This window comes from Scheffersomyces xylosifermentans, assembly GCF_036884685.1.
Source record: "Scheffersomyces xylosifermentans strain CBS 12540 chromosome Unknown RJT20scaffold_7, whole genome shotgun sequence".
NCBI classification, from domain to species: domain Eukaryota; kingdom Fungi; phylum Ascomycota; class Pichiomycetes; order Serinales; family Debaryomycetaceae; genus Scheffersomyces; species Scheffersomyces xylosifermentans.
The window spans coordinates 299,785-312,092 of record NW_027042945.1 but is presented as its reverse complement, the minus strand read 5'-3'; the positions used below and the strand labels follow the sequence as shown (position 1 = coordinate 312,092).

The 12,308-nt window shown below is 41.7% G+C and overlaps 3 protein-coding genes across 3 annotated transcripts; 2 read left to right on the top strand and 1 right to left on the bottom strand. All coding sequences in view use genetic code 12, as the record gives it.

Annotated features, from left to right (window-relative positions):
- The first annotated feature begins 1,544 nt into the window (after nt 1-1,544).
- Nucleotides 1,545-3,995, top strand: YPS7 (putative aspartic endopeptidase). Its single transcript, XM_064920761.1, has one exon. The coding sequence runs from the start codon at nt 1,717-1,719 to the stop codon at nt 3,781-3,783; it is 2,067 nt and encodes a 688-aa protein (XP_064772333.1). The 5' UTR covers nt 1,545-1,716; the 3' UTR covers nt 3,784-3,995.
- Nucleotides 3,996-4,206: 211 nt separating this feature from the next.
- Nucleotides 4,207-5,475, bottom strand: RJT20DRAFT_136606 (uncharacterized protein; the record flags this gene model as incomplete). Its single annotated transcript, XM_064918488.1, has 1 exon — nt 4,207-5,475. The coding sequence occupies one exon, from the start codon at nt 5,473-5,475 to the stop codon at nt 4,207-4,209; it is 1,269 nt and encodes a 422-aa protein (XP_064772332.1).
- Nucleotides 5,476-9,266: 3,791 nt separating this feature from the next.
- SEC1 (Sec1p) lies at nt 9,267-12,013 on the top strand. Its single transcript, XM_064920762.1, has one exon. The coding sequence runs from the start codon at nt 9,456-9,458 to the stop codon at nt 11,667-11,669; it is 2,214 nt and encodes a 737-aa protein (XP_064772331.1). The 5' UTR covers nt 9,267-9,455; the 3' UTR covers nt 11,670-12,013.
- Nucleotides 12,014-12,308: the final 295 nt, after the last annotated feature.

Below are 12,308 nucleotides of genomic sequence, written 5' to 3'. Positions count from 1 at the left end.
TTACATAGAAAAGTAGCTTTGCTTTCAAAGTCTTGGCTTTGGCTTCCAACCACCGAGAATCGAGCTGACGAGAGATCATGCCATCCTCCCCATGTCAACAAATCGATTTTCTCTTGTACTCTTGTACTATTGATGGCTCCCTCTCTTTCCGTATATCCCCATCATTGCTTCATCAACATCTTCTACATCCCCAATCACCTCTACACGGCTTCCTCCCGTAAATGGCTCTCATTATGCCCACCCCTACAGCCCTATGACGTAGGACGTCAAAACGGCACCCATCATCCTGTATACCCACAAAGTATCCCGAACTACGACATCAATAGAGGAGACAGGACAATGTGCCGTTGACTTCAACCACAATTAATTAATATCAATTTATTTTTATTTTTATTATAACCTAGTGTAGTGTAACATCGGAAGGAATGCTTGAAGGTAATGTTAAATGTTAATAAACATTAATATTTTATTAATTATTGTTAGTGGTGCCCATTAGCCCCATTTAACGAATCTATACGATGTTAATTTTAAACCATTAAAAAAGAAAATCCACGAAATTATCTATCCGGCTATACTTTCTTTTTCTCTCTTGGCCTTTATTGTATCTATTGTTTATTATGTAGTCAAGTTGGTTGTTCTTTTTCTACTCGTTGATTGTTGTGAAGTTTGTGATATTGTTGTACTGTAGAACTATGTTGTACATATTGTAGAAGTATTAAACTAAAAGTATTGCATGTATGTTAGTCTAATATTAAACATATCTCATTCATTGAGTTTGACTCCGTTAACTGGTTCTGTTCTCTCAGTTCTCTCGTTCTCGTATTCTCTCATATCCTCTCGTTGTCGTCTCTCTGATTCTCATCCTCCTTTGTCCTTCCCATCCTCACTCCCATCCTCACTCCCATCCTCACTCTCCTTCTCATTGTTCCCCCACCTGTCTCCAACCTGTATCCTTACCCTGTGTCGGTTGCACTGTCCCGTCTCACTCCGCTCAGTTCCTTGATACTTTTGTCCTCTTGTCACATTTTGTCACATTTGTCATTTGTCACATCTCGACTCTTCTTGTCGTTTCCGATCCGTCTACCGGTTACTGGTTTCTGCTTCTGCCTTTGTGTAGCACCATACTACATACGCCTTATATATACCCGTGAGAGGTCTGCTGTGCCTGGTAGTTCCACTTTCTGTTGTATAAAGTCTAAATATATACCGTTGTATATATATTTTGTTCTATTATATTACTATAAATTAGACTATTACTAGCACCACCATTACGGGCTTTCTTCCCTGATTTGATATCTTCGGCGAAGTTTTCAGCATCATCCAGCATCCACCAACAAGGTCCCTTAGCTCCATTTGCTTCTTCTAGCATCATATCAGCATTTTCTTTCAGCTCAGAACCGAGTAATCCTAGACGGCTTCTATCTTCATTTTCATTTACCTTCCACCATCATCGAATCATAGATAACACCGGTTCAAAGAACCTACCATTTGTCTTCCATTGAAAACCCGCTCATCTATTAGTATAGCATCCATCTCAGCCCCCATAAATAACATACGGCATCACCAAAGACCAAAGACCAAAGACTAATTCCTTCCTGCTTCCTTCAACATATTTAGCATCATTATATCAGTCACTTCTACCAAATAAAGAACCCGACTATTCAACCAGAACTCATCTACATCATCACTTCACATACTTAGCATCAACTAGACAATATGACTCCTAAACAGTTCACGTTTCTACTTCTATTCATGGCAGGTATCCACAGCGCCATAGCCGCCGAAACCCAGACTACAACCCTCAACACAGACGACAGCAATGCCAGTCTTCTTGTGGAAACAACAGCGACAAAGCGAACCACAACGGATACTACATCCTCCACAGCCGATGGCAACATCGTCAAGCTCACGTTGGCTAAACCAACAATCACAACCAAAGACATACCAAATAGAACGGCGATCACCTTTAGTGATGGCGACCCGTCGAATCAAACAAATACCGGAACGAACACCAGGGCGAATTCGGCTACAGCAGTAAGTAGTACCTCGGCAGCAGTAACCGAAAACGCCGTAGATAAGCTGTTGTTCAAGCTTATGCTTACCATACCGCCAGACGACTCATACTATAACGTTCAACTAGAAATAGGAGGAAAACGGGGAGTTAGCGGAGATGTAGTTGATTTGAGATTGGATCTTATTCAGCCGGAAATCTGGGCCATGAATGGAGACGCCTTCTACGACTGTAACCACATAAATCAGTGGTGGAGCTCGGAGGAGAAGATCTACTCTTCTTCAAATATCCCAGATTCCCTAACCACAGATGGAGAGTACTTGGCAAGCGTCTGTGGCCAAGGAGGACTCGTAACAACCACTGCAGGCTCATCTTCATATCCTACATCTACTATAGAAGGTGTAGCTAATGGAGACGCATATATGATTCCATATATGAACGTAATAGATGCATCGGGAGAGTTCGCAACCGACAACATCAGAGTTAACATAACAAGAGGCGAAGAAGTACAACTCTATAACGTGACCTACCTTCTTGTGAACAATACCAACATGTACTACGGTGGACTCGGAATGGCAGGAAACCCTCGAGGAACTGGGTTCTTGCAAGCTCTAACTAACCAGGGTATCATCAAATCGCCTGGCTACTCACTTTGGTTTAATAACGAAAACCAGACCACGAAGTCCGTGGGGCAACTTATGCCTGGTGTTGTAGACAAGACTTACTATACTGGAAATTTGTATGCATTTGATATGATTCCACACACGGGAATTAGATATCCATCGTCGGAACCATGGGCTGACCAGGCCTTGGAGGGATTAAAGCTCCCTACTTTGCAAATAGATGATGTGCGTGTTGAAGCAGCCCTGTCGGGACAGTCCATTTCGTTAAAGTCCAAAGATGTGGGCATTCCGGTCCTTTTAGACTCAAGATCAGCATATAATTATCTTCCTTTGGAGATTATTGTTAACTTGGCGATCCAGACCAATGCTTACTACAGCACAGAAGCAGGTAGATGGCTTGTTGAGTGCGATACTATTGCTAACTCTGGAGGTTTACTTGACTTCGTTCTTGGAGGTTTGACCATTAAAATTCCTCTTTCTGAATTCATTATAAATGCTTACTATCAAGGGAAAGTTTTGAAGTTTGCAACGGGAGAGAAGGCATGCTTTTTGACTTTGCTACCTGCAAGCCAGAATGGTTTCAACCTGCTAGGATTGCCATTCATCACCAACGTCTTCTTAGCAGTTGATAACGAGGGATCAACCATTGCCCTTGCAAATTCCAACAAGAACTTAGTAGTAAACAAGGGTGACAACCAAGAAGCAAGCGAAGCCTTTTCCCAATCAACCACTCTTAGACCGGGCGGTAACACTACCACTATTTCTGGACAAGTAGGATTTATTGAATCAGGACATATTCCTTTCGCTACCAAAGTGAACTTTACAAATTCCGAAGAGTTGACCTTATCATATTCCTCGGTAGCATCAAGTGACGCCGACGCTGCAAATTTAGACATTCCAGCAAGATTCTCCGGTGCCATTATTAGAAGTGGAGAGATTATCATAACTGGTGTTGTTCAAAGTGATTTCACGACAACCACACTTCTTCCAGGGATGGCAAGTGCTGCCAGCGAGAATGCCACCAGCAAAACTAGTGGAGCCAACGGAAGAAAGATTCCCTTTGTGCAAAATGATCCAAGCATGGAGCTTTCAATGATGAAGTGGGTGTGCTTGGTTTTAGCGTTAGCCTTTAGCATCTGCTTGTTGTGAACAAGATGTAAGGTGAGGGAGCCAATCAGCATCTCCAAGGGACCATACAACTAGATACACACTTGAACGCTCTCTACACAAAAGTTACTGATCCCTTTCATATGCTGAAAAATGTGTAATATAATTTTTATCGAGGTATAATAAAATAGTGTAATATAATGCCTATCGTTTCAGAGATATTAAAATATCCACCTAATAACTGTATTGAGAAGTTAGCAAATACCGATCCATTCAGCCATTAGCACAGCAATACGATTCTTCTAGTACTTGGCTCAGCGAATAAGTTCAAATAATGTCAATAAAGTCTCTATTGGTTAAGAATATGGCTGTCTATGATTTTCAGTCCAAAATAATACAAACCTGACAAATAAACTAGTTCTAATAATAAATATCATAGCTGAAATCTTTTGGCGTCAGTCTAATTTACTCCTTCAATTTCGTCGAATCAGCTTGTAGTTTGCGCAACTCCATTGTATCATCGCCTATACTGATCAGATCGTTGTGCTCAACGTCGTTGTATTTGGATCGCACACTAGTATATCCTTCAGGGCCCGTGTTCTCGAAGAAACGGTAGTAATTATACCACAAGATATCAGCGAATGTAAATACCAAGCCCAAGACATTGATGAAACTCAATTTGTCTCCAAAGATCATGGAGCTGAGCACAATGGTGAGGAGCTCCTTGAAGATACCTGCAATTGACAAGGTGGTGACTTGTGCCACGGTAAGTAACTTGAACTCACATACTGTCATCATAAAGGCCAAGAAACCAGGGATCACTAAAAGAAGCAGAGTCTCTATAATTCCACGAGCTTCCCACACTGGAGAGGCCATGAAGTTGGACCAGCCTTCAAAGATAAGACCCATGACAAAGAGAGTGAGACACATCGAAGGGGATATGTAGAAAATGGTGGAAATGGAATTGTTGGTGTACGGGTTGTGTTTGAGCAAGAGCTGGGTGAAGGACCATCTAAGACCGGACATCATACAAGCTCCAATGACTAGGATGATTCCAACGCTGCTATGGTCGTCCTCAGCGACTTCCAGCTCGGGTTTCTTGACCATCATGAGAACTGAAGCTGTCATCACAAGAACAATGACGATAAGACGCCAGTTGAATCTTTCCAAACGGAAGAGTAGACCAAACATAAGGACAAACATAAGCGATGAAGTCTTCAACATAGTGTAGAGACTCAACGAGATGAATTTAAACGACACGTTAGATAAGCCGATATCACCGGCAGAGGCCAAACTACATGGGTAGATCTGCTGGATGTAAGTACTAGGGTCCATACGAAAGGACATAAGAAACTCAAGAAAGCCAACGTTGGACGAGTCTTTCTTGTCGCTGGCGTTATTGTTGTTGAGGATGCTATTATTATTATTGATATTGTTATTGTTAATGGTGTTATTACTGATGGCTGGTCGTAAGCCGGGACGGAAGTACAATACAAGACTACTCAACACCATGAGACAGAATTGGTGGAATGATGTGATTAAAATGGGGAACTTGAAGTCCAAGCCGGTGCCGAACATCCATTTGTTATAGATGGAGATGGACAACGAGAAGAAGTACCAGCCCAGGATGTAGATAGTGGCTTCTATGGTCTTGCTTTGGCGAGCTTGGAGTTGGGCCTGCTGGGAAACTGACCGCCTGTGAGCCAGTCTTGACGGGGACAGTTCGTGGATCATGGCTGGTTATGCTGAATTGATGTGTTTGGACGAGGGAAATGGGATGATATTAGAGTTCCAAGGCGTAGTTAATGTAAGTGGTGTCTTATAGGATTCAAATTCATTTATGATATAGGCAGTAGACTGGACAACAGTAGTTGATTTGCTGTAGCAATAAGAAGAATGAGTTATATGATAAGATACTGTTTCTTACGCCAGGATGAAGTGAATGAATGGTCGGATGGACACGGAAACACAGTTTTACGAGACACTAGGAGTCAATCGAGGACCAGATGGTGATTTGTGATTGTTATATCAGTTGGTAATACGGTGATACTTTTCTTGTGGAAAGGACTCTCAAGGTGTCACTATGGAAAGAAAGTTATGGATTCCTGTGGTGTCTTCTTTGTATACAACTATCAAAGTGAAATATTCACCGGAAATGACAGGTAGCGATTCTAGGACGTGAAACGACAACAACAACGACAACGGCGAGGACTGGAATAAGTACAACACGGCCGGCGGTTGGAGGGGTTGATGGGCGACAGACAACAAGAAGAGAGACACAAGCGTGAGTCTAATGTCTAAGCAAGTACGAAGCAAAGAACAAGGGACGAGTACCAGCAAGCCAACTTAGTAAGAAGAAACGAGTCGGAATACGAAATAGTGCTACTAAGAATACTACTAAGAATACTAGTAATAGTAATAGTAATAGTAATATTAAGGCTACGAAAAAAATAGAACCAAGAAATTGGCAGCTAAGAAATAAGAAGCACGAAATAAGAAATAAGAAATGTTAGACAAACAGAGACTGAAATAGAAATAGAAATAGAAGAGAAATAGAAACAGAGAGAGTGTAAGAATGAGAATGAGGTATAATTACGACCCTACGACAACGCAACGACAACGAAGACGACAAAGCGACACACACGTACACACACACAAAAGGAGAGAGGATAAGAACGAGGAATGGTGGGTTAGTGAGTGTTGAAGTGGGGGTAGTGAGAGTGAGTGAGGGAGTGAGGACACATACACAGAGAGCATACACAGAGAGCCTTAAGAAGTGAGTACGGGTCTTCTATGACAATGCTGCGGGAAGTGAGTACTAAGAAGTGAGACTAAGAAGTGAGTACTACCAAGTGAGTACATAGAGAGAGAGAGAGACATCAGAACAGGGCAAGAGTGAAAGGCATATTTATGAGTGAGACTAATGAAAAGAGGGAGAGTAGAGGAGGTGGAGGTGGACGAATACGTGGAACCAAAAGAGACATGGAATGAAAAGGAACTGAGTTGGACATTACAATGAGACGACATAGGTGTCAACATGATAACAGAGGTGCATAAGGTTAAAGAATAGCGACACAGACTTTTACGAGAGAATGAACGTAGAAATTGATATCATGAAGAGACACAGACTGGACGTGAAAAGAGACATGAACGTATGAAGAGACATAAATATAGGAAGCAGAGACATATGAGAGAGACTACACTACAATATGAGTGCCATAGTTCAATGGAATATGGTTTATTTATAGAATTCAAGACATAAAATCCAAAGAGACCTGAGACTCAGAACCGAACAAGAGAACAAGACACTCATTAAAGCTTCCCGGGCAAGAAATAGTGCCAAGGTCATCATAATCTCCTAGGAACGACACAAATACGACAACGATAGTTAACAGTCAACCGTCAAAGAGAGACATCATGGCTCTTACAACCAGGTCTGGAACGTTCGCGTATGAAGATCAAGGCACAGGAATAGAATAGGAATAGGAATAGGAATTGGCAGCACGTCTACAGAGACAGGAAACAAAGAAAACAACGAAAGCAGCCGCGTCTAGACATTTGCAATGGAGCCGACCAACTGGCTTTAAATGGCTTTTGTAATGAAACAGGGAAGGTTATGGCTTATGTCATATAATTTCTAACGGCTCATGAACTGACAGGTACCACGCACACTACAGTAAGTGGAATTACCGGCTCTTACCACACTTACGGCGGTAGTGTCTCATGCCATGCGACTTGGGATAAAGAGATTTAGCTTGGTACATTTCTTGTTGATTTCAGGATAAATGGGGCGATATTCACACGAGATGGTTGGTAGCATGACATGAGGCTGTTAATAGAGGAAGTTGGTGAGAATCGAGAGAATGGGCGAAGTTACCGGGAAAACAGTTATGAAGTAGAGCCGTTTGCCAGTGCTGCATTTCAAGGTTATAATTTCAATGCCCCTCCTACCCCTCCCCCAATGTAAACGGCTTATATAGAAATATTCAAATGTTACAAATCATGAAAAGGCACATGAAGATTCCAATTTTTCAATTAGAATGAACTCTGCAAAAGTCTTAAAGCACTCTGTCAAGGCGTTTCTTTCTTGTACCCCAAGAATATTGAAAACGCAGAGTTTGAACCAAGGCATCGAAGTGCTACCATTTTTCACATTCTTTTCATTCTCCACTATTCAGAGCCAGTTACTCATACCAATGAATACCATTTTTTTTTTGTCCAACTAATGAACCCAATTCGTATCACCACGAAAATCCATGCCAAAGTCAACAAATAACCCCTATTAACGTCAATTCCTTCGCGAACTCTTGATCCATTCCCACTCATTAATTTATCTTGGACTTCTATTCTTAGCAATTCTCCATCGGTGCTCTCTCCATTAACTTGCCTCTTTTGGGTACATCGATAACCATCTGCATCATCTTCCATGGAGATTTCTTCCCTTTTTACACTTTCGCACCCGAAAAAAGGTTCCCCAATTTCAGTACGTGCCTGCTGCTCCCGTACTACAGAACTCGTTCTAAGTAAGATCCCTCGTTGTTGTCAGGAGAAATACCAAGAACTCACCACGACGATCAAACCAAGACAGTAAACAAAGATAGGCCATGCCATTGTAAGTGTGTGCAGATGAAACCAGAAAGGGTAAGTTCCATGTATAATGTACTATGTCAACGTACTATTCGCTGAGTGATTATCATTGTTATTGTCGTTGTCTCTGTAACAGACATACGAATGCATACTCCAGCAAACTTCAGCAATCTCATTCTTGTGGATTTGCTCTCTGTTGGATTCTACGTATTACTGCCAAATCTATGTAGCCGTTCTCTTCCTCACATTGGAACGAACCATTCTTCTGTCGCCGTACTGTGTGTTTTAGTGTATTAGTGTATTAGTGTATTAGTGCATTGGTATATTAGCGTATGATGTATAGTGTATTAGTATATTAGTGTTTTAGCATATTATGTATAGTGTATTATGTATTAATTGTAGTGGTAAGTACCATTGTGGTGTGCCATGATGGAATGGAAGCCATGGTTAATAGGTATTCTGCTCTCATTATCTATTTTCGCTGTCGTTGTGTTCGTATATCCTTTCTCCTTCTCCTTCTCCTTCTCCTTTTCCTTCTGCTTCTCTTTTCTTCTCTTTTCTTCTCTTGCTTTGCTCTAGTTATTGCTTCTTCCCTCTTTCCTCTTTCGTCTTTTCACTGTAACTTTCCTTCTCTTGCTACAATTACTACCTGCCTAATACCAAACTGCTCGTTTTATATTTCAACTTTCTTCCTACCTTCATCATTGTCTCTCTTTCGCTGTACTGCGTTGATTCTCCCTCTCGATTGACTCTCTCTAGCGTCGTCTCATTCTCGGCTCGTCTCAATACCTCGTCTGTCTCGGGTATCTCAGCGTCGTCGTAATCTTTCCACTTTGCAGATTTCCTCTTCCCACCTACTCTTCTCTGTTGGTTCTTTCCTGTCCTGTCGATACCGTCTCTGGTGGTGTTTTCTGTTCCTGTCCCCATTCCCTAGCTGTTCGGCGTCGCCCTTCGTCTGTCCATTGCTCCATTGTCAACCTGCTCATTTCTGTGCTGTCAGATTCGATTGCCAGTCAATTCCGGTGCCGTCTGGAGAAAAGTCTTAATAGTCTAACTTTAAATATTCATTCATCGTCCTCACTGCTGTCCAACAATAGTGACATCCCCCTCCGTCTCCAGTGTTCACAATGGCCAAGAATAAAGACCCCGCTTCCTTGATCAACCTACAGCACGAGTACATCCTTAACCAGATCAAGGCCGTACAAACACCGGGAACGCTTTACACTTTGATCATCGATGACCGAACTGAACCAGTCATCAACCAAGTTATCACCAAAGAATCACTCCTTCGTATCGTCACAGCCGTTGAAAAGATCGATTCCAACAGACGTCAGAACCTGTTCTTGAAAGCAATCTACTTCGTGGATAGCACCATCTACAATTATAAATGTATTATTGCCGACGTCCAAACCCAACGCTACAAAGGAGGAATTGGACTCTTTCTTCCTGCTCTTCCTAATGACGCCAGAGTAATAGGCTTCTACGACAACAAATTTATGAACAACCCTAAAGTGTCCGCTTACTTCGACCATGGAAACGATATCAATTACATTCAAGCCAACTTCTATCCAGTAGAGAGCCGTGTCTTCTTGACCGACAACCACACTCCAAACTCCATGGCCATATACTATAATGAAAACTGTACTGACTTTGTCATCCCCCAGATCCGTTTGGCAGCAAGCTCATTGGTGAATCTCATGGTGCTAACTGGAGAGTATCCTTTGGTCAGGTTCTACTGTCCCCAAGACTCCACCCATGCAGCTTCTCGTTTACCAGAGTTGATTGCCGACGAATTCCAGAGACAAATCGACGATTACGCCCGTCTCAACCACAACTTCCCTCCACCATCGTCTCCAGATAAACCAAGATCCATTCTCTTGATCACAGACCGTACTTTGGACCTCTATGCACCTTTATTGCATGAATTCACATACCAAGCAATGGCAATGGACATCGTATTCAGCTTGGAACGTACTGGTAAATACAGCTACAGCTCAGAAAACGAAAAAGGAGAGATTCAGGAAGTTGAAGCCGAATTAGAAGATGAAGACGATGAAGATTGGATCAATTTGAGACATTTACACATCATAGAGAGCTCAGAGTTGATTTTCAACAAGATTCAGGACATGATTAAAAACAATCCACTTATGATAGACCGTAGCAAAGCACAGACTTCTGCTGATTTGATGTATGTCGTGGCCCATTTGAAAGGTTTTGACGACGAAAGACGTCATATGACTTTGCACAAAACACTTATAGATGAGTGTTTGGACATTAATGCCAAAAGAAAGCTAGCAGAATTTGCTGCTGACTTCGAACAGACTTGCGCAGCAGGTGGTACAAGTTTTGAAGGAGAAAGAAATAAAAACTTACATGATGATTTGATTGTTTTATTAGCAAGAGACGATTTGCATATCAATGACAAGATGAGGTTGGTCTTGATTTACGGATTGTACAGAGGTGGATTGATAGAATCTGACTTTAAAAAATTAGGTAAATTCATTGGAGTGAACGACCGTCAAATCATTTCGTTGATTTCAAGGTGTTTTACCAACTTGCATAAATTGGATTTTCCAATAGTTAAACAAGACGTAAAGGACAAAAAAATCGAAAAAGAGATGTTCCATACAATCAATAACGAAGGTACTTACAATACTTCCCGTTTCTCTCCAGGAATTAAGCGCGTAATGCAAAACGCAGCAAAGTATCAATTGGATGAGGAGTGGTTCCCTTATTTCAGAGATAAGCCTTTGGAAGAAGATATCCCTGGTGGCGAGAACAGAAATTCGCCAGCTAATGGTTTAAGCTCCAATGGATCTCTCAGAAATGCTAGAATCAAGGCATCTTGGGCACAATCTTCGAACAGAGTTGCTCAGATTGGAAGGCCAAAGCAAAAGATCTTCTGCTATGTTGCTGGTGGTATAACGTACTCGGAAATGAGATCTATCTATGAGTTGTCATCATCGCTCAACAAGGAATTCTACATTGGATCAGAGTCAATTTTGAAGCCGAGAGACTTTTTGATCGGCTTGCAGAGTATTGACAGGGTTAAAACTTTAGAAGACCTTGATTTGCATATTGCCAGACCCAAGCCATCTGACCCACCAATGTTCTTGTTCGAAGATAATCGCCCCAAGGCAATTCCACAAAAACAAGGTTTGGCTCCACATCAACTTCCACCACAAGTCCAACAACAACAGCAAGATTCTAGTGCCGCTCATCCAAGTAATGGACCGCTCCCTAGTCACTACCAAAAGAGGATGTCCACACAAACGAATCTTGACCCAGATCACGGCAAGAAGGAAAAGAAGGTTTCCAAATTGAAAAAGTTCTTTAAGTAGTTTTGTTTAAAAGTAGCATCGAACGATTAGACGGATTTTTGCGAAGTCTGACCATATCACAGTATACGAATAGACATGATATAAGAGTAGATCAAAATGTAGAATAAATGGCATTTTAATGTTAATGCGTTATTCGCTGTATAAGAATGGGTGCAAAAAAAGGGATCTCGATTTTTAGTGAGGGATCGCTAAATTTGTGGCAGCTTAGATCCACAAGAAGCTATGTTATCGGCCTGAGTTTGACCAATAATAGGATTTTGGGGCACGGGGATAGGTTCCAGTGACTAAATTGAACTTGCATCTTCATGCTGTTCGTCATTCACAACGAATGTCAAAAGGGACAATAGATGACAAAGGCTTACGCTGAAGCGAGTGAAAGATGAAAAATACAAGCGCACGCCTTCCTTCTTTTTTTTTCTACGACTGTTCCGACTGTTCGATGAAAAGACCGATACCGACTCTTTTCCCTTTAGGTTTAAATATAAATTCCTGGTGTTCAGTGTCCATGCTTACAAATTCTCGTGCCCATGTTACAAAGCCACTAACTTGCCTCAATCTCCAGCATTGTTTTCTGTGTCTAGAGTCTTGTCTTTAGTCTTTGTCTCATGTCTCGTCTTGTCACAAAGAGAACGTGCAGAA